Genomic DNA, 21,832 nt, shown 5'->3' with positions numbered 1-21,832 from the left:
AATAAGATGTTTATGGAAACTTTGTCAGAAAAGTTGTAAAAGCCTTCAGCTGTGTGGAGAGGCCACTTGCTCAGAAGCAGGTACCTGCTTCTGACAACCCAGAAGAGCATCTCAACTGTCAGATCCATGCTGAAAGAGAAGAAATCTTCACTATTTCTCTTGATCAGGTGCCACCAAGTAGCACATAATACGAAGTTAACACAGAAAGATTGCCTTGTCAGGGGCTTGAGCTCAAGCAGCCGTGGTTCTGGGCTGCTTTCCAGGTGACTGTTTGATACAAAAGTGACAGGACACACAAACAGCCTTGCGTCCCACTCTGTGGCTCCTTCCCTGCTGCCCCAAGCTGGAAGGAGAGATCTCCACAACAGACTCCCAGAGATAACTCAATGCACCTCAGTTCCTTTTCAACACTTCCCCCTTTCTCCAGGATGACCGGGCGCAGGGCCGGCTATGTCGTGCTGTGGGACGGCAGGTGGTAAGGCGGCAGACAGGACGGAGGAGAGGAGAGGGCTGCACCCCGTCCCTGTTTTAAAGAGCCCGGAGACGCCCCCAGCGGGCGCGGAAGCGGGCATAGAAGGGAGCCCCGGGCCGGAGGGGTCTCAGCTACGCGGGGTCAGCAGCAGAGCGGCGGGACGCTGGGGCCGGCTCGCCCCGACCAGACCCGACTCGACAGGGTCTCCGCTGTAGGGGGCAGCAGCAGCGCAGAGGGGAGCCTGGGCCGGCCCTACCCGGCCCGGCGGGTCCCGGAAGGCGCCGCGCTCCCCCCCCGGCCGCTGAGTGGCGGCGGCGCATCACGTGAGAGCGGCCGGGCCGGGCGGGCTGTGAGGCGGCGGTGCTGCCCGGGGCGCGGCGGTGCGACATGTCCCACCAGACCGGTATCCAAGGTACTCGCCGCGCGGTGCCCACCGGGACAGCCGGGCTCCTTCCCGCCTGTGCCCCTGCCAGCCAGGTGGTGGGCGGGAGGAGCGCCTTTTCCTGCGGGTCGGGGCGCGCGCGCAGGCAGGCGGTCGGTTTAACGGGCCGCTCCCGGTGGAATTCTGTCCCCTGGCGCGGTCTTTGTTCGGTGCTGGAGGAGCCCGTCCTCTGCGCCGCGGGGTGGCGGGGAGGGGAGGCGAGACGAGCTGAGGGGTGGGAAACTGCTGCTGGCTCCTGCCCCGAGCGGCCGCCGCTCTGCTGGGACTCAGGCGGAGACCTGCGGGGTTCAGCCGCGCGGCTGTCAGCGCCTGCCCGCCTGGGGAAAGTATTGCCTGCGGAAAGCCACACATGGGGAGCAGACCCCCCCTCCCTTGGCTCAGGTGGCTTCCCTGGCGCAGGCTGTCCCGCGGCGGTGGCAGGGGGAGCCGGGGCTGCGGGGTCTCCGCGGTCACCTCCCGCCCCCCTCGGAGTGGCCGCAGCGGTTTGGGATGGGTTGCACAGCTCGGGAGATGCCGAGGGTCGCTGCCGGGTCCGTTGTAGCGGGAGCCATGAGGAGAACTGTGTGTCCCGGAGTAGGAAAGCCCACTGAAAAACCCTGTCGCTGGAGGCCGCAAAGGGGGAAGGTGTGGGGGAACCTTTTTTACCCCATGTTTCCACGCTTTGGAGGGTGCGAAGAGCAATTAGAAGACAGAGTATTGTTTCGCAGCATTACCAGGTCCCCCCGAATCACAGAATTGCTAAACAGGGATTATACTGCAGGATTATGGGGGAGTCGGGTTTTGCAGATTTCTGCAGTCTGCTTGTTCAGTGACTTTGTCTGTTCTCCCGTAGTTATTACTGAAGGTGACTTTTGTCCTAGACGCGGCAGCTCTTTACTGCTTCTCTGTTCCCGTTTTTGTCCATTAGCTGCATTGGGTCTGCACCCTTTCACCTCTCTTCTCTTCCATCCCTTGCATGCCAGTCTTCGCTGTTTTTTGCTCCTTCTTGTTTCAAAATGTTAAACGCTTCTCAGGCTAGAGGTGCACCTGGGATAGCTTTTTTCCCAGGCTGGAGAAAACTGTTAACAGTGGCTCTTCATTCCCTTGTTCTCCTGGCAAAGCTGGAGGGAGGAGCACAAGAATATCCTGTTGCTTACCACAAGCAAGAAGAGTGGTTAAGCTGCTTCTGCTGCTCTCCTTCATGTCTTTGAGAATCTTTGTCCTCTGAGGAGAGCTGTAGAGAACTCTGCAGCTTTCCTGCATGGATCCTGCCTCTGCAGGCACTAATCAGAAGTCCTGTTTGCAGCACAAAGCATCCGCTTCTGCAATTTGGAAGAGGAATAGCACTTGTTGTGCCATGGCTGGCTTTAGCTACAAACAGTCCACTGTCACTCATAAACAATTGCAAGATTTGGCAGCATGGGCTGCTCTTTTCTGGAAACAGAAATGAAGTCATGGAGCCAGTGATAATGTACCAGGCAGTTGCTCAAAGGATTGGACTTTCAAACAAGGGCAGATAAATAGCGTAGGAAGTTGCAGAATGCATTGAGCTGTAGGAAAATACACTAGAATATGTTCATAGTCTTTTAAGTAATTTAAAAATAATATTCTCTGTAAATTATTTGTGAAATAAACCCAACTTCTAATTCTGTAGGTCTTTCCAGAAAGTTTATATATAAAATACTACTATTGTGAATTTAAAACCTTTATGAGAAAAAAAACCCATAGCTCACTTGATAGTGAGATGGTTTCTTAAATGTCATGTCTCAAAATGTTACTTCAGGAGTTGTCACAGTTCTGGTATTGGTGCAGGGGCTGCTGTGTTTGTCTTCTTTTGGTGTGTAGGTTGAAATGAGAGAATAAAGAACAAAAAAATAGACAAGAAGAGGACAACAACAACAACAAAAAAGGTCCTGGGGGAACTGAAAGGTCTAGAAAGTGACACAGTGTTTGTGTGCTGATGGAATGGTGGGGACTGGCAGAGACAATGTGAAAAGCTGGCAGCAAGTTACAGTGAGGGTCTGCACTGGTTAGTGGGATGAATCCGCGGCTGGGCTGGTAACCCAGTGTAGTTCAGTTTGTTTAACACCTCCTTTCCCCCACACACCATTGTGGAATTTCAGAATGGGCCTGGGCATCACTTAAATGGACATATATTTAAAATGTTTTGAGTATGGGCAGCAGTGTTGCTGGATACCATCTGACCATCTGTTCAGTTGGCCTCAATCTGACTATAAATAATCCATTTTACTTGTTTCCTGGTTTGGTGTTTGTTTTGCTGGTGCTACGCTCTGTGCTGTGGGATTACTTAAAGGACCAGCTTGCAATAATTGTTCTTCCATAAATGCTGTACGACCCCCTGTCTATGGTATAATTAAACTGATTTGCACCCAGATTATCAAGCAGAGCAGTGAGATAGGAATGATCTTCATATGAGTCAAGAACAGGTCTTCAGTCTGCCTAGGAAAATGAATCTTACCATGTTTGCGGTGTAATGTCAGTGTGAATTATGGACTTTAAAAATGGTTTTAGTTACTCTGTAAATTCATTATAAGGTATCCTGTTGCGATAGGTCGCAATTTGAACTGTGTCATCAGGATGCATGCAAGGAGATAATGTGATATGAAAAATCAGCACTGAGTGGCAGCCTTCACTGGTATTCTCCAGAGAGGTGTCCTCAGGAGAAAACGGCACTTTTGCCAGACAATCTCTAACATTTTCCTGGCAGGCTTAAAGGTTCTGTCTGGAAGCCTGTACTGAGCCTGCAGACATCATGAAGCTTATTGTAATTTGAGATGTGTCATATTTTTATTGTGTTGCTGTGTTAACTTTGAAACTGGAGAGTGATGATATGATGTCACCTTTAGCTTTCACAATGTTGAAAATCACACGGTATGCTAGAAAGCAGGGCTGGTCTGTAATACTGCCTATCATCTCCTTGTGCATGACCCTGGCAGGAACAGTGTGCAGCATAGAGGGAACATAACACCCATGTTCCTTTTCAGTCCAACTTTCTAGTGAAGGGCCAGTGTACAGTTTTCCAGTGTTGTTCTTACCTTTGTGAATATTCTTTGTCCTAGGAAGTGAAATGTGTTAATTTGGTTACTTTTATGTTTTTCAGCTAGTGGAAGTGTTAAAGACACCTTTGTTGGAGCCAGAAATGGACAATACAGGCTTTTAAAAATAGTCATTGACAATGGTTAGTCAAATTTTAATCTTTTTCTCTGATTCTTGTAGATATTTTCCTAGTTGCTTTAGTGACCTACAAGCACAATTGCTTAAAAAAAGAAAATTTTGCCAAACTTAATATTGCTAAGGTCTTTCATATACAGAAGGTGAGATCTTAAGATGCTAAGCTTTTTGGTACAATGCTACTGTATTTTTGAATTTGAAGTTTTCTTACCATTTCATAACTGCTGTGCATTTCATATGAGTAGTATGAATGAGCTTACTCTTATCTTCTCACTAAAGAAAGTAAGGAAAAGAAAATTCACACTTGTGTCATGTTTTGGCACTTTGGTTACTTTCATTAGACAGAGATTCTTGCAGAGCAACTAGTCACTTTAGATGAAGTCTAAATATTATTTGCCTTTTATACTGGGATCTGCTGCATGTAGAAAGCTCAGTTAAGCTCTATTAAAGCAGATGCTGAAGTAGGAATCTGACTACATAGAAAGTATCTTCAAAAAATCTTTGTACAAATCTTCAAAGATAAAAGGGTTTCTTATATCTCATGTATCTGTATAAATACAAAATTAATAATTTCTTGCAGAACTTGAGTTTGATCTTTGAAATTCTTGGCAATTGATCAAGAATGCAAACACTGCAAGATAGAATGCATAGTTACTTTTTTTTGTTTTTTTGGTAGCGCTGATGGTTGACTGTATAAGACACTTCATGGTTTTGTCCATCTTTTGAAGTATTTCAAATGCCCACCTTGAGTTTTTTGTTCTTGGTAGATTTCTTGCATTTACAGTACACTGAAATACATGTTAGCTGGACTAACATACGTACACATACATACGTCTATTGTTAGGTAACCTTGTGTTTGCTTTTCTTAGAAAGTCCTCTGACATTTTAGTACTGTTTTCCTTAAGGAAGTAGAAATAGTAATATTATAGGCAGGTCACTATGGTAAAGTCTCACTAGCACAAAGTAGAAAATGCTGGCAAAGCGCTGAATTATTTTTTTTCCTATTAGGCAAGGTAAAGCAATATGCTTTTGTATGTATTCTACTTTGTAATATGAAATGAAGCCTAGAAATGATGCAAATGGAAGATGTTTCATTTATTTTTCCTTTTTGTGTGTGTATATGTATATGCATTTTGCCTCTGTGTAGAAGCAGAATCCAGTCTTTGAGACTATTTTCACAGTTCAGAAATAAACCTCTAAAACTCCCAGAGCACTGGAAGAGGGATGGTTACATCATCTCTCTACAGGAGCTTTCAGCAACTGCCTGTGGTCAACATAATTGTCAATTTGAGTTCTGGTAATCTGAGTTAGTAGGAAAAGAGGTTTGCTGCTGGGCAATAGCGTTACTTTGATTGAATTTTTCCGTCTTAAACCCAGTGAGTATAAAGCCACCTAGAGTTCAGAAGTGGCAAGTACATTCTGAGTACTGTGGTCTAGGTGTACAACTTAGCTACTTTGCACTAGTCAAAGAAGGGCCCAGCACCCTCTCCCTGAGATGTTTGTGTTCTGTGACTTACTGTGATAGAGTGCCTTTCTGTAGAGGCATGTGTATACTGTTGTCTGAAGTTTTACAAGTTAGGTTCTAGACTCTTGAAATATACTTTGTTTATTAGCTACTATGGTGGTCCTCAGTCTGTTGTAGGATTTAATTTAAACAAGGTATTTCTGTTTTAGTTGTGGGTGCTGCTGTCTATTGGGAAGCTGATAAATGTTTTGAAATACACCATACTGTTACTTTCCCTTGGAAGCGGAGATGTGATTTATAAATAAGAGGAAAATCTTGCTGCTACAGCTGTTCACATAATTAAATCTCATCTGAAGTATTCTATACAGACTTAAGCCAATTATACATAATAAACAACTTCAGTCATTTAAAGAGACCAGTTATGAAGCTGTGTTAGAAAGAGGTTTATCTACTTACATAGTCCAGTTAAAGTGATTAGTGCAAGCATATTAATTCCAAACTCTTTTCACTATGTAACTGAGTTATTGATTCCTTACAAACACTAATATGCTATAGCAAGAGCATCAATAATTCTAAAATTTAAAAGCTTACTCTCATCTTATTTCTACTTAAGTATCCCAATTTAAAAATTAACTGGGAGAAGAGGGTTTTTATTTCTCTTCTGTGTATACATAGCATCAGTCTTATCCCATCAGATCAAAGAACTTGAAGACAGCCAGCCCATTACTTCTCAGTTATTTGTATCTGGGTTAAAGTGAGTTAGGGTTTGAACATGCACAGCTTTTGCAGAAATTCATCTGCTTTCATACTGACTGTTCTTGACTTCAATTCTTGTGGACATCATTATGAAAGATGAAGTGACTGATTGTTATTTGTAATTGCTAATTTTGAAAAACAGCATTAACTGTATTGTTGCTAACCTGTAGCTTTGGTTATTGGTTATAGAACAGCTTGTTGTGGGATCCTCTAGGCAGCCAATTGGATCATGGGAAAAGGATTATGATTCCTTTGTCCTTCCCCTCCTTGAAGACAAGCAACCATGTTATATATTATACAGATTAGATTCTCGGAATGCTCAAGGATATGAATGGATCTTCATTGCATGGTCACCTGATCACTCTCCTGTAAGTAATGTTCATCAGAGATTTCATGTTAATGATTTTTCAACAGTGCCATTTGATTTGAATCCTAGATATGAAGGAAGAGGATTCAAGGAATGAAGCATTCCCCAGCCTTCTCCTAACTTTCCCCCAAGAAAACTGGGAAAACCTCTTTCTTGAAGCTGATTGAGGAGTTCAGTGGGTTTAGAGGGTGTGCAACTAATCCAGCTTTATTTCTAGCCTTATTGGAGGAGAGAAGACAATGTTTTTGCCATGTTTGTCTATCTTTCTGTCAGTGTTTCATGAAAATTCATAGAAAGATGAAAGAAAGAAAGAAGGAAGGAAAGAAATCTCAATGGGTGTTATTATAGAGAGAAAGATTATAGTGTGAGCCCAAGCTGTTCTGTTTGGCTTGCTGGCGGCCCAGCTGGCACCTGTGGATCTGTGGCCTGCCACAGATTATACTGTTAGTCAGTAGTTAGAGAACATGGGAGGGAACTGAGGTTGGAGTAAAGGATTTCTAGGAGAAACTAGGATACTGTATGCAGGTTCTGGAAATGTGAGATAAGGAAAGACAGAAAGTAAAGCTTTTCCAATATTCTTACTGCTTTCACTAGCAGCTGGGAAACAGTAAGATACCAAGAGTTGGAGTGCACAGAAGAGGTTAGGTGGAAGATGTGAGGTACTGTGGTGAGGATGGCATGACAGGAATAAGGTGGGAAGATGGGACTGTTGAGAGAGGAGTAAGTGACTATGTTAGACACAAACTGATAGGAAGCAAACTTCATTTGATCTTTACCCTAGGAAATGTAATTTTTCCACTCCATGTTGAACAAAAACTATCTGGAGTAGCTAAAAGAAACCCCTCATACTCTTACTAAAGGTTCAATTTAGTTTTAGTATTACTTTGATAATAATGCATAGTCATCATGCCTTTCAGAATTTCATAGTATGTGTTAGTATTATGATCCAGAACTCATTCCATGGAGTTTATTCTTTATTATGAATTACAACTTCATAATGCAGTTTCAACACTTAAATTATTTGTTCAAGAAAAATGTTTGTTAATGGACTTGGTACACCAACATGTTAGGTTTTCTGTGTACACCAAAAGAACCCAAACCAAACCAGCACTGTTTTGTTATATGCTAGGTTCGTCAAAAAATGTTGTATGCAGCAACCCGAGCAACACTTAAGAAAGAATTTGGAGGTGGTCATATTAAGGATGAAGTATTTGGAACAGTACAGGTATGTTTTTCTTTTGATAGTCAGCAGACTGACTTTAGACACTAAATATAGTAGTTGATGTTACTGGTATGAGTTTGTGGTGTTTCTGCTCTGTTTTGATTAAGGTTTCTTTGGGAAATAAGTCTTACATGGTTGTGATGTCTGCCTGTTTGTCAGGGAGACATGAGACAGTCTTTATAATTGCCAGTTTTAAAAACGTACAAGTTAGAGTTCTCAAAAATACAGAATTCCTATAGCTTTCATGAAAACAGGTGATTACGTAGAGATCCAAATTATCATTACCTTTTTCTTCAGCAAAGATGGAGAGACTGCAGCAGTTATCTTCAGTTTGGCCTGTTAATTAGTTCCTCATATGCACAAATCTGAACTAAAGCACCACCACTACTGACACAGGGAGCTGGTGCTGAAGGAAGAGGAGGAGTTGGAGATATGGGAAAGAATACTGTTGGGGGGGGGGGGGGGGAGCTGTGAAAGAGACATGGGCTGTTGTGATGAACATACAAATCCATAAGGATATGAGGCTAACTCCACTGCTGAGTAAATAATTTTTTATAGTCAGCATTAACCTGTGATGGAGGCTTCATTGTCCAAACAAACATGCTAACAAACCTCTCTGGAGAGGCTGAGATACTCTAGAGAAGTAGGTAGCTGATTTGCTAAGAACGTTTATTGGTAGGGGTCATGTTATTATTTTTTCTTGTTCACTTGCACCAAACTATTAGGAGTCTATATAATATGTAGAACTTGTATCTAGCCCTACAACTCGGAGCCCAAGTCTAAGCTTCTATTTAAATTGTAAGGAAGGAGCATTGCATTTGTCTGTTATTGTTAGTTTAGAATGTGCCTGGGGCACTTAAGAGCATAGATTCAATGTAACTCACTTTTTCCAAGGTCATTATGTTACAGTTGAATATATGTCTGTGTTGGTTCGTTTGTATGTCTTTGAAACCTTGTTAATTGTAGCTGGCTTCTAATGTTCATCTGTGTAAAAATCACAGCTTCTTCAAGGTATCCAAGGTGCAAATGCCACTCAGAATCTTTACCAGCATCCAGTGCGTTACTCTGTATTTTGTTCAGTTGCAGCCAGATGTTATCCTTGTGGAACCTGGTTGTGGTTCCCTCTGCTACTTCACATGTATTAACCTGTATACCTATGGGCTCCTGAAACAAGGCATGATGGAATATTGGCACTGGAAATTGTATTTGGGAAGGTCTGTCTCTTCCAGAAGGGGAAGAGCCAAGAAGGAGCCTTCTCCTTCTCTTCAGAACTTGAGTATAAAATCACATTCATATGGTTACATTAAGTACTGCCCTTTTCTGATTGACCACCTTAATAGTAAAACTGCAGCAGTATTTGCCTCTGGTATCAATCTCTTTGGAGAAGACCAGGGCTGACACTGAGTATTAATGAGTTCAGTAAAGTGCTTATCAGCTTATCAGAATTCATCACTTCTGTGATGTTGCATCCTAAATTATTGGCAGTTATCATGTGCTTACTCTCTGTCCTAAGGTAGCATTTCTGTCTCACATTTTTAGGTCAAAAACTACCAATAAGCTACCAGTCTGAACGTTCAGATCTTATAAGAAAATAGATGCATTTTTTAGATACTTACTAAATTGTGGTAGTTCTGTGGGGTTTTGTCCAAGAAGGCTGAATAGCTTCATTAATGGGAGTTTTTGAATTAGCGAAGTAATTGGGGACTGACTGTGGAAATGCTGCCCACAGTATAATTAGGTACAAGAGCAGCCCAGTGGGCCCTGCTGTGCAAGAAGATGAGCTGAACTTGCAGATGCACCTACACTTGTAATCCATTCAAATAAAATGACCACAACTGTATGGGAGGTAAGGGCGTTTTTAACACTGCACACATCTTTGAAGAAAACTTTTAGTATCAAAAAATGATTAATTTTGTGCTTTCAGGATGATGTTTCACTGAATGGATATAAAAAGTATTTGATATCACAATCCTCCCCTGCACCTCTGACTGCAGCAGAAGAGGAACTTCGACAAATTAAGATTAATGAGGTACCTACAACGTCTTTGAGCGTGGATGGGAAACTGGGTGCAGAGTCCCAAACACATTGTAGGAAAAAAGTCTTTCTAGGGCAAAAAGGGCAGAACAGAAAGTGGACAGTGACTGAAAGTTTGAGTGGATGAGACTATAATTTTTTCCTCAGTGAGCTGAGGCTGCAAGATGATGGTGGCTGGAGTTGAAGTGACATGATTTTGCTGAGTTTGCAGGGCCTAGTGCCTGAGTCAGAGGCTTCACAACTGCAGAGATTAATTGTTGCAGCTTTGGCCCTTAACATTCTTATAACATCACTGTATTGTGAAGGGTGACTAATACAGTGAAGGGTGACTAAGCACAGGCACAGGTTGCCCAGAGAGGTTGTGGAGTCTCCATCTTGGAAATAGTCAAAAACCATCTGAACAGAGAGCTGGGCAACTGGCTCTACGTGGCCCTGGTTGAGCAGGGTGGTTGGATAAGGTGACCTCAGAAGGTTCCAACTTAAACCGTTCTGTGACTGCCCACATGCATTTCCCATGGTGGCAGAAATTGTAGAGAAAACATAAAAGAGAAACTGTTCAGTGTTTGATTGTCAGGAGTATTTCAGCAGCCTTATTCCTAGAGGAAACGTACTCGGCTTCCAGCACCAGTGCACTTGTCTTTAAGACTGAGAGGAAGTGAATGGAGTTCCAATAAAAATAAAACAGAAATCCAAAACAAGTAGGTAGTCCCTTTAAGAGACAGATTTGCTTTTGCTATAAATGCTTTATAGAAAAACCTCTAACAAATGCCTTTAACCAAATGATTTGGTGTTTGTGAGCTAGATAGTGACCAAAAAGTTTCAGGAGTTCTTTTCTCACATTTTCCTTCACTTGATCACTTTCTGTGTTCAGACATGTATTAAAATAGGTCATGTGCTGATCTATGAGTTCTTCAGGCTTGTATTTTACAGCTGTGGTACACGTGTTTGAAGTATAATTTGTTTCTGCAGCTGGATACCAGCAAGCCATCTTGTTAAATGCAGCTCTGTATCTTCTCTTACATTTTCACTCTACTGTGCTTTTGCTGCAATTTTGTTGTTCTTTGATTCCCCCCCTCCCCAATGGTGTCTTGCTTTTTCCATGTCTGTTTTCACACAGTGTAGAAATGCGTTCAGCATCACCACACACTGCATTTTACTTGAACAACTTCAAAAAAAAACCCCAAAGAGTAATGAATGTAAACCTTCACCAAACCAATGATCACTTGTGGTATTAGCATTATGTGCTGTTATGAAACTTCAGTAGCAGTAGCTGCACTTTTCAGAGATACATAAACTGGGCTTTGTTTGAAGCATCTTGCAAGAAATGACCTAAGTCAGTGTATGTCTTCATTGTTTCCACCATTATGAAGCCTGTAATTAGACTTGGGGAGCTAAAAGCTTTCTGATCTAAAACAAAAAAGTTTTCCATATATGTGTTCTTTCACAATTACCCTAAGAAATATTTTACTGGTTCAGATCAAAGCATCACCTCGTTTGCCGTCATGTCCCTGAGTCAACAACAGCAGAAATCTAGGAAGGGTGTAAAAGCAGGGCAAGATGGCTATAATCCCTATAATACTCTTCTGTTGCCTCAGCATTTGCAGGTAGGGATCTGCCTGAGCAAGAGATGACATCTTACTATATAATTGTTCTTAATAGGGTTTTCATCCATTACTTTTTTTCTAAATCCACATAAAGTTTTTGTTGGCGGTATATTCCACAGCTTGACAAAGTACTACGTAAAGAACCACTGCCTGCTATCTACTATTTAGTCTGATATCCCTACAGATTGTTTAGGGAAGGCAAAGAAAAGTCAGTAAGTCATTCCGGTTTCCTCCTCCCCTTTGATAAAGTCAGCTCTATTCCAGAAAGTCAACTGTATCCCAGGCTGCATCAAAAGAATTGTGGTCAGCAGGCTGAGGGAGGTGATTCTCGCCCTTTACTCTGCTCTGGTGAGACCCCTCCTGGAGAACTGTGTACAGCTCTCGAGTCCTTAGTACAAGAAAAACATGGGCCTGTTGGAGAGGGTCCAGAGGAGACCACAAAAATGCCGAGAGAGCTGGAGTACCTCTCCTGTGAAGATGGGCTGAGAGTTGGGGTTGTTCAGCCTGGAGAAGAGAAGGCTCTGGGGAGACCTGATTGTAACTTTCTATACTTAGAGGGGGCTTATAAGAAAGATGGGAACAGACTTTTTAGCAGTGCCTGTAGTGCTAGGACACGGGATAATGGTTTTAAATTAGACAAGGGTAAATTTAGACTAGATTTAAGGAAGAATTTTTTACTGTGAGGGTGGTGGAACACTGGAACATGTTGCCCATAGAGACGGTAGATGCCTCATCCCTGTAAACATTCAAGGCCAGGCTGGATGTGGTTCTGATCAACCTGATCTAGTTGAAGATGTCCCTGCTTATTGCAGGGGGGTTGGACTAGGTGACCTTTGAAGGTCCCTTCCAATATTGACTGATTCTATACCATGGACCTCTGTTCTATTCCTGATCAGGTATCTCCAGGCTGAAAAGTCCTAATCCAGATAGTTCTTCCTCCTAAAGAAGGCTCTCCATAATTCTGATCCTTTTGCTTTGCGGTTTTCCAGTTCTGCTATTTAATTTATGAGGGGATAGGGAAGCAAGAACTGCATGTGGTATTCAAGATGCAGGCATGTTACTGGTACCTACAGTGCGTAACAATGTTTTGTTCTCTACTCTTTTTCTAGGAATTCCTAAACTTTCACTTGTGGGTGGTTGGGTTTTTTGGGGGTTTGTTTGGCTTCTTTTTTTTACCAAGACTTGCCACTGGGCTTATATTTTCAGAGATACTCGGTGTGACCTGCAAGGTCTTGTTCCCGCATGGCAGTAGCTAGCTAACTCCATCACAGCACAGGGAGAAGACAGGTTCTCTGTTCCTCTTGTGTACGCTACTTTACACTTATTCACAGGAATGTTCATCTTCCATTTTCTCCTCCACTCAGCACTAACAAATCTTATAGTGTGAGTTTAAATATATTTAAGTGACTTTGGTGGTTTTCTTTTGCTTTAGTGGTCTGAAACATGTTGCGGTACAGACAAATGGATTTTGTTCATGTTCCTAACTCTGGAGTTATGCTGGGTTACTCTCTTCCCTTGCCTGTCGCAGCTCCTTTTTATGTTTGGGTTTATTCCTACTTATATTTTAATATGGCTTGTATGGTATTTAATTACGCTTTATTATTTTGTGATGCTTGTATTTATTAATCAGGCTTTTATGCAGATATATCCTGCAAATATTCTTTTTCTATAACCTTCTTCATGAATTTGTCAATCTTTATACAAAAGTAAGCTCTACCACCAGCTTTCTTTTCCTTCTCTTCCCTTGCTGCTGACAAGCTGTTCCTTAAAATGTAGAGTATGGTTTAGTGTTGCCCCAGGTATCTTTGGTTTTTATTCTTTTATCAGTTTGTTTCATATTTCATTAGCATCTCTAATTGAAGCTGAACATCTAGTTAATAGATCTGAGACCCACACTTCCCATTTCACACACGTGGAGTATTGCTGCTTCATCACCAGTGCTAAATGTATTTATAAAATCATAAAAGAAAGTCAGTATATTCAAAAGCTAATACTTAGCCAGTAAGTTCAGACTTTGGAAAGCTGGAGGCCAGAGCTCATGCATGAATGCTAAGATAAACATAAATTCTTGCAAAATGGCCTGACAGTAACTGTACTTTTCTCACAGCATTTGTGGCTAACACAGCTGGGTTAGGAACAGTTGTCTAGCCTGCAGTTACCCTGGACTTTTTGCTTTTTGTTAGACCTAGAATTCAAAAATTAAAACTTCATTCATTTGTTTTGTTTGCTCTCCTTTTGGTACAGGCTTTTAAGGGGAGGGTGTTGAAGCAGGAGGGAGGGCAGTTGCTTTGCTTTTCCTTCAAGGAGATCAGTTTGTTTTATAAGATACCATTTCTTTCTTCCTCTGAGAGTTTTGATTCCCTAGAAATTATATTTGCACGTTTTGGTCTAAAATTTTTCAAGATACAACAAAGCTGAGGAGAAGTATTGTCAGTTCAAAAGTCTAACACAGCAGAAGAAAATCAAGCTGTTTCCTCCTGGCTTATTATATCTATACCGGAATTTAACTTGGAGCTTCTTCATTGAGGCTGGAGCCAGTTTTCCTTCTGCTGATTCTGTTGGCTCTGCCAAGTTAGCTGTTTCAGAGATCTGAAACTGTTTTCAGGTTAGCAAGCAAACATGACCTGTACATTAACAAGTGCAAATCTGTTGCATAGGGGGATGATGTTTAGGGTAGTTTGTTCTCAGAATAGCTATCGCTAACTCTGTGTATAACCATATGCAATGCATTGTCAGTTATTATATGAAACCCAGTGAATGCTTGCGAAGGTTTCTGTTCACATCGCCATTGACCTGTGTTCCAGGTACAGACGGACGTTGGTATAGATACCAAGCATCAGACGTTGCAAGGAGTAGCATTCCCTATTGCTAAAGAAGCTATTCAGGCTTTGGAGAAATTGAAAAATAAGAAAATCAATTATGTACAACTGGCAAGTATAAAACACTTTATTTAATAGTGAATATAAAAGATTACCTGCACATTAACCAGTGTGTGCTGGTGACACACTGATAAATTACCAGTCTGTATTAGATTAATATTTTTTTCCCATTCTGTCATGTTGTCTGGCTTGCTTTCTGTGTCTTAACTATATTCAGGTTTGCTTTGTTAACAGCAAATTGATATGAAAAATGAAACTATTATTTTGGCCAACACACTTCATACTGAACTGAAGGATTTGCCAAAAAGAATTCCAAAGGATGCTGCGCGTTACCACTTTTTCCTGTATAAGCATGCCCATGAAGGAGACTATTTGGAATCCATAGGTATGAGAAAATTTCACAATGCGAAATTTCATTAGCTTGTTTCACATACTTTAGTAATTTTGAAGCAGAAGGATGTGTCATAGAAGTAAACTATCTTGTCAGCATGGTCATAAATTTCAGAGGCAATTGGTTGTGAAACTGACTTCTGAGGAGTCCTTGTGTTTAGAAAGTCGAGAGCTATCCCTTTTGATAGTCTTCATGTCAAAACAAGTGGCCATTCTCTCATCCCTCATTTGAAATGAAACACTTGCTGAAGCAAAGAAAGATCCAGAATAGTGTTACAGCTTTTCCCTTTCAGACTGTATAGTTAATTTGCAACACCTCTGCTGTAAATAATTTTATGATACAGGTTTTGATGGAGTATAGTTATGGTCTGATTTGTGGGTTGTTTTTTTTCTCTGCAGTTTTCATCTACTCAATGCCAGGGTATACCTGTAGTATACGAGAACGAATGCTCTACTCTAGTTGCAAAAGTCCACTGTTAGAAATTGTAGAAAGACAGTTGTGGATGCAGATAATTAGAAAGGTAAGTACAGCGAGTATACTGGTATTTTCTCCTTCCCTCTGTTCACTTCTTAGTATCTGACTATAACTTTGCCACCACCTTACTAAACAAGGGAAAGTTCTGTGTAACTGTTCAAGTTTGTCCTGAATGACAAATACTTACTGATAAAACTCCAGATACAAAGTTAAATCGTGAAAGATTTCCTTCGTTTTGTAACTTCTACACTTTCACAGCTTTAGCAAACATATCCTTGTGCATCAAGGGAGCATCTGAGGGTACATTGAAGGACTATTTAGAGCTAACATGATTCCTTAGTAAAAGGCCTGTTCTATTTTGGACTTCATTGCTGTTGTTGAACACTGAATTCTTTAAAGCAAAGGTTATTTAAGGATTTTCAAAATAGTATCAAGTTGCAGTTCTGGAACTTAAAAGTAAGCCGACCTTTTCACGTTGAATAGGTTTTACTACTATGCAATAATTTGCTTCTCACCTCTGGAGCAGACACTGTAGGAATGGTCCATTTGTGGAATATGTGATCTCTGGTTGCATTCTTAACAATGGTGCTCTACATTTAGAAAATCTTTGAGGCTGGGTTTCTGTGGGGATTATAATAATCTACCTGAAATTATCTATTGTAATATATACCTGAAAAATAGCAGAGTTAATAGTGACTATTTTTACTGAGGCAACATGAATTAAGTAGATTATTACTATGTGGTTTTATATGTAATCATTTCTCAGAAATTTCCTTCCTACAATGAAATAAATGCACCATGTAACTTCTGAAATTCCCGTAGATGTTTTTCTGTAGTGTGTGCTTGTAACAGCAATGCTGTGCCTGGCAAGTGCTGTGGTTGGCAGGTCGCGAAGTGTTGAATGCATAGGAGAGCAGGGCCAAAGCTTTTCTCTGAATTTCAAATTCCTGCAATTCAGAGCAGTGGGATTTGGCTTGGGAACAGCTTTTCCATTAAGGATTCTATGCTTAAATTTTAAAAACCAAAGCAACCTCTGCTTTTGGTCATTAAACATATTTTAGCTTCTCCCTGGCTTGAACAGTTGCTGAGTTGCAGTAGCCAGCTAATTGTGTAAGCTGTTTGTACTCCTCCCCTTCTGTCTCAAGAGACAACAGTATGTGTGCACATTGCTTTTACAATACGTGTTTAAGCACGTTTTAGTGGGGAAAAAAAATAAATGTTAAAATGTGAAGATTACACTGGGACAATGAAGAGGTTTTATTTTAGAGGGGAGAATAAAGAAAGGAAATTGTAATTCTAATGATCCTCACGCTGCTTTCTTTTAATTAAGGAAGTTACTTTAGAAGTAAGTAAATAAGCACGTGTTTCCAGGTTGAATGTATACTCCTAGTTAGTATTAACATGTACACAGTGCTAAAGCTCGGGGCAGAGGAAGTTTCTTGGCATATGCTGCACTTGTATTTCAGGAAAATATATGTAAGTTGAATCACACTTAATACTGGTGAGAGTATAGCGGATTCCTAGAAAAACTATTTGGGATTCCTCAGGGCATTAGGCACAAATTGGAGAACATTTCACTCTGATCATTATTGGACATATGGTTTTAATACAGCATTTAGAGGTTCAGCAAAATACTGAAATGTTTTTAAATATGTCTTTAAGATGAATATGATAAACATTGTTTGGTTTGTTTTCTTTCCCAGATTGAAATAGATAATGGTGATGAGTTAACTGCTGACTTCCTGTACGAAGAGGTTCATCCAAAACAACATGCTTACAAACAAAGTTTTGCTAAACCAAAAGGTCCTGCGGGGAAGAGGGGAATACGAAGACTGATTAGAGGTCCAGCAGAGACTGAAACACCTAGTGATTAGAAACTGCTGTTTAGTATTAAGTATTGCAGTGAGAAATGAAATTCTGGCTTTGGGTAATGAACTGAAATCATTCCATTCATAGATGCTAGAAAACAAACAAAAAAGGCTCTTTTTACTCTTCTCTGACCTCAACACTTTTTATATTGTTACATGATTATATTCTTTGACCATGTTTCATGACATGCGGAAGACCTAATTGTTCTAAAGCTAGAAGAGGAAAACTAAGCTAGTACCCCTTTATTTTAGATTAGAATCCATTATTTAATACCTGTGATCATAAATTCTGCACACAGAAGACTATGAAGCTCATCTCTCCTGTGGGTCAGTTGCAGATGTCTGTGTGGGTTCTTGTGAGTAGCCTATGGAAACCTGTAACCCTTTCCATGTGAGAGGAGCTGAAGGATTATATAGCATTGTCCTATATAAATCTTTATTTATCCTTGTAGCTCTTAGTACATTAGAAGGTTTTCTTCTGGTTTTGACATGATGCATTGTTGGGTTTTGTTGTTGGTTTGGTTTTTTGGTAATACAAAAGATAAACTAAAATTAGTTACCCATCAATTAATATCTGTGCTCAGGAATAGCTGGGTATTTTCCCACATGAAAGCATGGTCATGTTAAATTTATAACTAATCTCATGGAACTGTCTTTTAAAGAATTCTGACATAGAACCACTAGAGCTTTTCCAGGCTTCTGTACCACTCATAGGCCTTACATAGTAAGTACTGAATGACCAAGGGAAGGGTGATTAAAAGTGCATGAGTTAGTATACTCAGTAGATTGTGGAACTGCTTTCAAAGCAATATGCTTAAAGTTTCTAATAAATAATTGATTATCTGTGCACTTGGGTCTAAAACTGTATAGAATTCAGTAAAAATAGAAATAACTTGCTTCAGAATGGTGAGTTATTCTTGAGATCCTCATGTATTTGCAACATCAACTGCAGTTTTAGCCTTCAAAGTATACTGAAAATTACTTTTCCTAAACGTTTGAACTTTAGTAGTAACTTAAATCTGTAACAAAATCCAGCTAGGTCTTGAATAACTGCTGGCAGCACCTGGTTAGGATTTTGTCTTTTGTTTTCTATTTTTTTAACCCTTCCCTTCTCTAAAATACTAAAATCACCCAGAATAGTCTAAACTTGATTCAACCATGAGTAATGTCTTTGATAGAAAGAGGGAAAACAGATTATTTTAATAAGTGGATTCAAGAATTAGATGTGGAAGTCAAGTATTGGGTGACCTTAAATATTTAAAATCATGCAATGAGACAAATACTAGTGGATAGGTTGTATTCCCCAGTGGGGACTTGCTTTTTAGTGTCTTGCATGTGAGCTTTGTGAGGTTTGAATTTTTTTTTCTAAGCTACATGGGAGTTGCAAGTCTTGATTTGCTGCATATTGTCATAGGTGCAGGGTGTACACATCATATAGCGGAATCACGTTTGCTTGCTGGGAGATAGATTTGAACCTAGTTTTTTTTAGGGAAATAATTCTTTGACACTACTAGTTCCTGGTGAAATCTGTTTTATCTTTATGTATTATTTTATTTGAAGATACTAGCTTGTTATTGATGTCAGAGATTGCACTATATAATGTGAAGATTGCAATAGTTGTTGGTTTTACTGTGGTTCTTTTATATGCAGTAGAAATCTGACACCTCGGTTATTTTCATTTAATCTTACACATTACATCAATCCACTTCAATAGCTTTGGCTCCTCAGCTAATCTCTTGCTCGCCCTAGGCTACCATGTTCTTTTTCTGCCTCTTGCCTTCTCCCTCTAGGCCTTTGAAGTGTTTCTTCTGTGTGCTACCTGTCAGGCAAGTGTCATTGTTTAATAAACATGGTAATGTGCGTGCAGCTTATTGTACGCTGTAATTAAATGTATTTGTAGTTGAACCCTGAATCTTTTCAGCACACCTAACTCATTTTGGGGTTTGGGGTTTTTTAAGGAAAACCTTTGAGTGCAGCACTTAAAAAATTGCTGCTCCAGGGTTTTCTGTCTGAATTTAGTATTCCTGCCTGTGTCAGCCATGCCAACAGTGCACATATGTTTTTACACTTATTTGAGCCAGTAAAGAAGTTCAGCTTTTTAATACCAAATGTTTTAAACAATGAACAGTTTGACCTGACATGGTAACAACGTGCATGTTGTGTTTGGGTTTTGTTTGGGTTTTTTTTTTCTAGTCCTGTCCCAGACAGATGAGGATAGGAGGTAGAAAACTTAATATGGAGGATGATGAGAACTGGTTAAGTGATTCTGTGAGGGCATTTATCATGGGCTGCTATAGAGTTCAGCCCCAACCAGGCACTGCAAGTTACCTTACTTGAAAACATTTGATGTGGGTGTACAAGCCCCTGACCACCCTGCAGAGTCATGTCCCGAGTATATTTCCCCTAAAAGAGAATTGTATAGAGTCTTGCACTACCAACTGCCTCTCCAGGCCTCTTGTAGCTCTTCTCCTGACAATAAGCAATAAGGAGCATCCAATCTTTTTGTAAGATCTGTCACGTTTACATCTGTGTAGTTGCCTCACATAACACTACTGCTGTTAATGAATGTTCAGAGCCAGCACAAAATGAGGGCATTAATGGAAGTTATTCCTTTAACTGTCTCTTGTCATGAACTAATTGAAAATGTCCATTCAAACTGTTGTTGGCCTTCATAACGCCCAAAAGCAATGCAGCTGCTTGCGGTTAACTCACAAGCTATTAAATAGTTAATTAACATCACAGGTAATTATTGTTTGAAAAATTTATGTGGCAAAGTAGGGAGAATTTGATCTTTTAAAACACTCCTGTCAGAGGTTTGCAAAACTAATCAAGGCAATAATTGCTCCATTACTTGGATAAACGCATTGATCTACAGTGTCTGTGTATTCAGTAAAGACCACCTTCAGACGCTAAAATTAACTAAGTTTACCTTATCTATTTTGTAATTTACTTTATAAATAAAGATTGATGCTTTAGTTTGGTGTTGTCTGAATCATTTCATAATCTCTTTTCACAAAGGTCTCTATGCTAACATCACAACTTGTAACTAATAGGAAGTTCCTGCAGGACTAGAAAGCAGTATGGAAAAAGTGGCTGAGGGCCTAAGAAGGGAGACAGGCAGAAACAGAATTCCTGGCTTTTGCTGTTGTAGAAAACCCAGTGTGTTGGAAACAGCCAATTCCCTGTTGCTTCATGGAAGCAGCACAGCAGCCTCCATAGCAGGATCCAGGTCTGTTCATCTCTTGAGGATTTTATGCTTTCAATAATAAGCCCCTTCAAGAGTTCTTCTATCCTTTTAAATGCTGAAGTAGTTGATTAGTAATTTAATTTCTATGTGTTGTTACTTGCTCAGCATGAGGTAATGTAATTAAACTACTCAAATGATGTTACTCCATTGGGTTTTTGTCTAAGCTGAAAGTAGTTGCAGTTTTCCTATTGCCCTCAGACTTCAAGCAGAAAAGAACATTTAGTGGTTTGGCTTTTCTTTTAACTGTCCTGCCAACACATCCCCATGGGAAGTCAGTGATATGGCAATTTTGTAGTTGAAAGAAGGAAATTTGAAGACATGTTGAACTAGGATTTGAGAGAATATTTTTAATGTGAAATGCTATACAGGAGCAAAGCTGTTCCCATAAGAGAAGCAGGAGCAAGGTAAAAGGAGGGAACAGGCTTGGCCTCTGTTACGAGCATGAATATCAGGGGCAGTTTTATTTGCTGCCTTATCAGTGGGTGTTAAACTCAGCTGGCCAGCCCAAATCTAAAGATGAGGCAGCTCTTCCCATTTCAGTAACACAAAGTACTATGGCTGGTAAAAGGTGTGTTGGCTTGAAAGGCAACTGGACAAATTGAGCAAAGAAAAATTGACAGAGGCTGTGTAACTAATGAAGACCTCACATCCTTTTCAAAGTTAATGAGCTGCAAGCAGTACAAACCATCATACTGCAGTGCATTACCCTCCAGATCTCTCTTGTTCTTGCATTCCTCCTCAGCAACCGCTAATGGCTCATGTCCCAGCCCCAGGACACCCCTGCTCTGATTCACAACAGGCATTCTGTTACCTCCTGCTGTAGTCAAGGGAAGAACTGATGCACTTCCTACCAGGTTTCCTTCACAGCAGTTTTCCTTGGCTTATTAAAATTTGCTTTTATCTTACCTCTTCTTTCTAGAGTCTTAATTGAAACTGCAATAAATCACTCTTGCTATTTTTTGTTCATGCTTCCTTATGGGGCTGACTAAATGCTTTATGTGACAGTTCTCCAGATGCTTAACAAGCAAAAGGCTGGCTCTTTCACTGAGGGCAGTCCCCACCCATAGGGCTGGCTTGCCTCCTGTATTAGCCCTAGCTCTATCCTGAGGGTATTTATCTCATCTCCTGTGCAGCATGTTCTTCACCCACCAACAGCAGCAAATCTCTCACCTCCAGTTCTATGGAACTAGATCATCCCTGTATTCAAAGAACCTGAATGATTCAAGTTACTGATTTGTGTCCTGGAACGCAGTCTACGGTAATTAATACAAAGCAGTATGTATCCTAGGATAGCTTAAGGTTTTTGCAGTGAATAAGTGAAACAAAAGTCAGCTACTCCTATCCCCTGTTAGCGTCTGTAGGTGTTGACTTTACTGTAGAAAGACCTTAAAAACACTGGGGGGAGTGGAGGGAAGAGGGGAAGGAAAGACAAGTCTCTTC

General features: G+C 40.6%; 1 protein-coding gene across 2 annotated transcripts; it reads left to right on the top strand.

The window, feature by feature from the left end:
* The first annotated feature begins 807 nt into the window (after window positions 1-807).
* Window positions 808-20,120, top strand: TWF1 (twinfilin actin binding protein 1). 2 transcript variants are annotated; one of them, XM_061467795.1, is made up of 9 exons: window positions 808-884; window positions 4,015-4,092; window positions 6,496-6,674; window positions 7,803-7,898; window positions 9,820-9,928; window positions 14,342-14,463; window positions 14,647-14,797; window positions 15,202-15,323; window positions 16,981-20,120. In XM_061467795.1, exons 1-9 carry the CDS (start codon window positions 860-862, stop codon window positions 17,149-17,151), a joined length of 1,053 nt encoding a protein of 350 aa, XP_061323779.1. In that variant the 5' UTR covers window positions 808-859; the 3' UTR covers window positions 17,152-20,120. The 2 variants fall into 2 exon arrangements, with proteins under 2 accessions (XP_061323779.1, XP_061323780.1); XM_061467796.1 differs by lacking the exon at window positions 9,820-9,928 and having other exon boundaries at window positions 810-884; window positions 14,338-14,463.
* Window positions 20,121-21,832: the final 1,712 nt, after the last annotated feature.

This window comes from Pezoporus flaviventris, unplaced genomic scaffold (genome assembly GCF_033815535.1).
Source record: "Pezoporus flaviventris isolate CSIRO_AGI_PZ_B2104156 unplaced genomic scaffold, CSIRO_AGI_Pfla_v1 ptg000045l, whole genome shotgun sequence".
Classification (NCBI taxonomy): domain Eukaryota; kingdom Metazoa; phylum Chordata; class Aves; order Psittaciformes; family Psittacidae; genus Pezoporus; species Pezoporus flaviventris.
The sequence above is the reverse complement of the archived record's forward strand: the minus strand, read 5'-3'. Positions and strand labels throughout refer to the sequence as shown.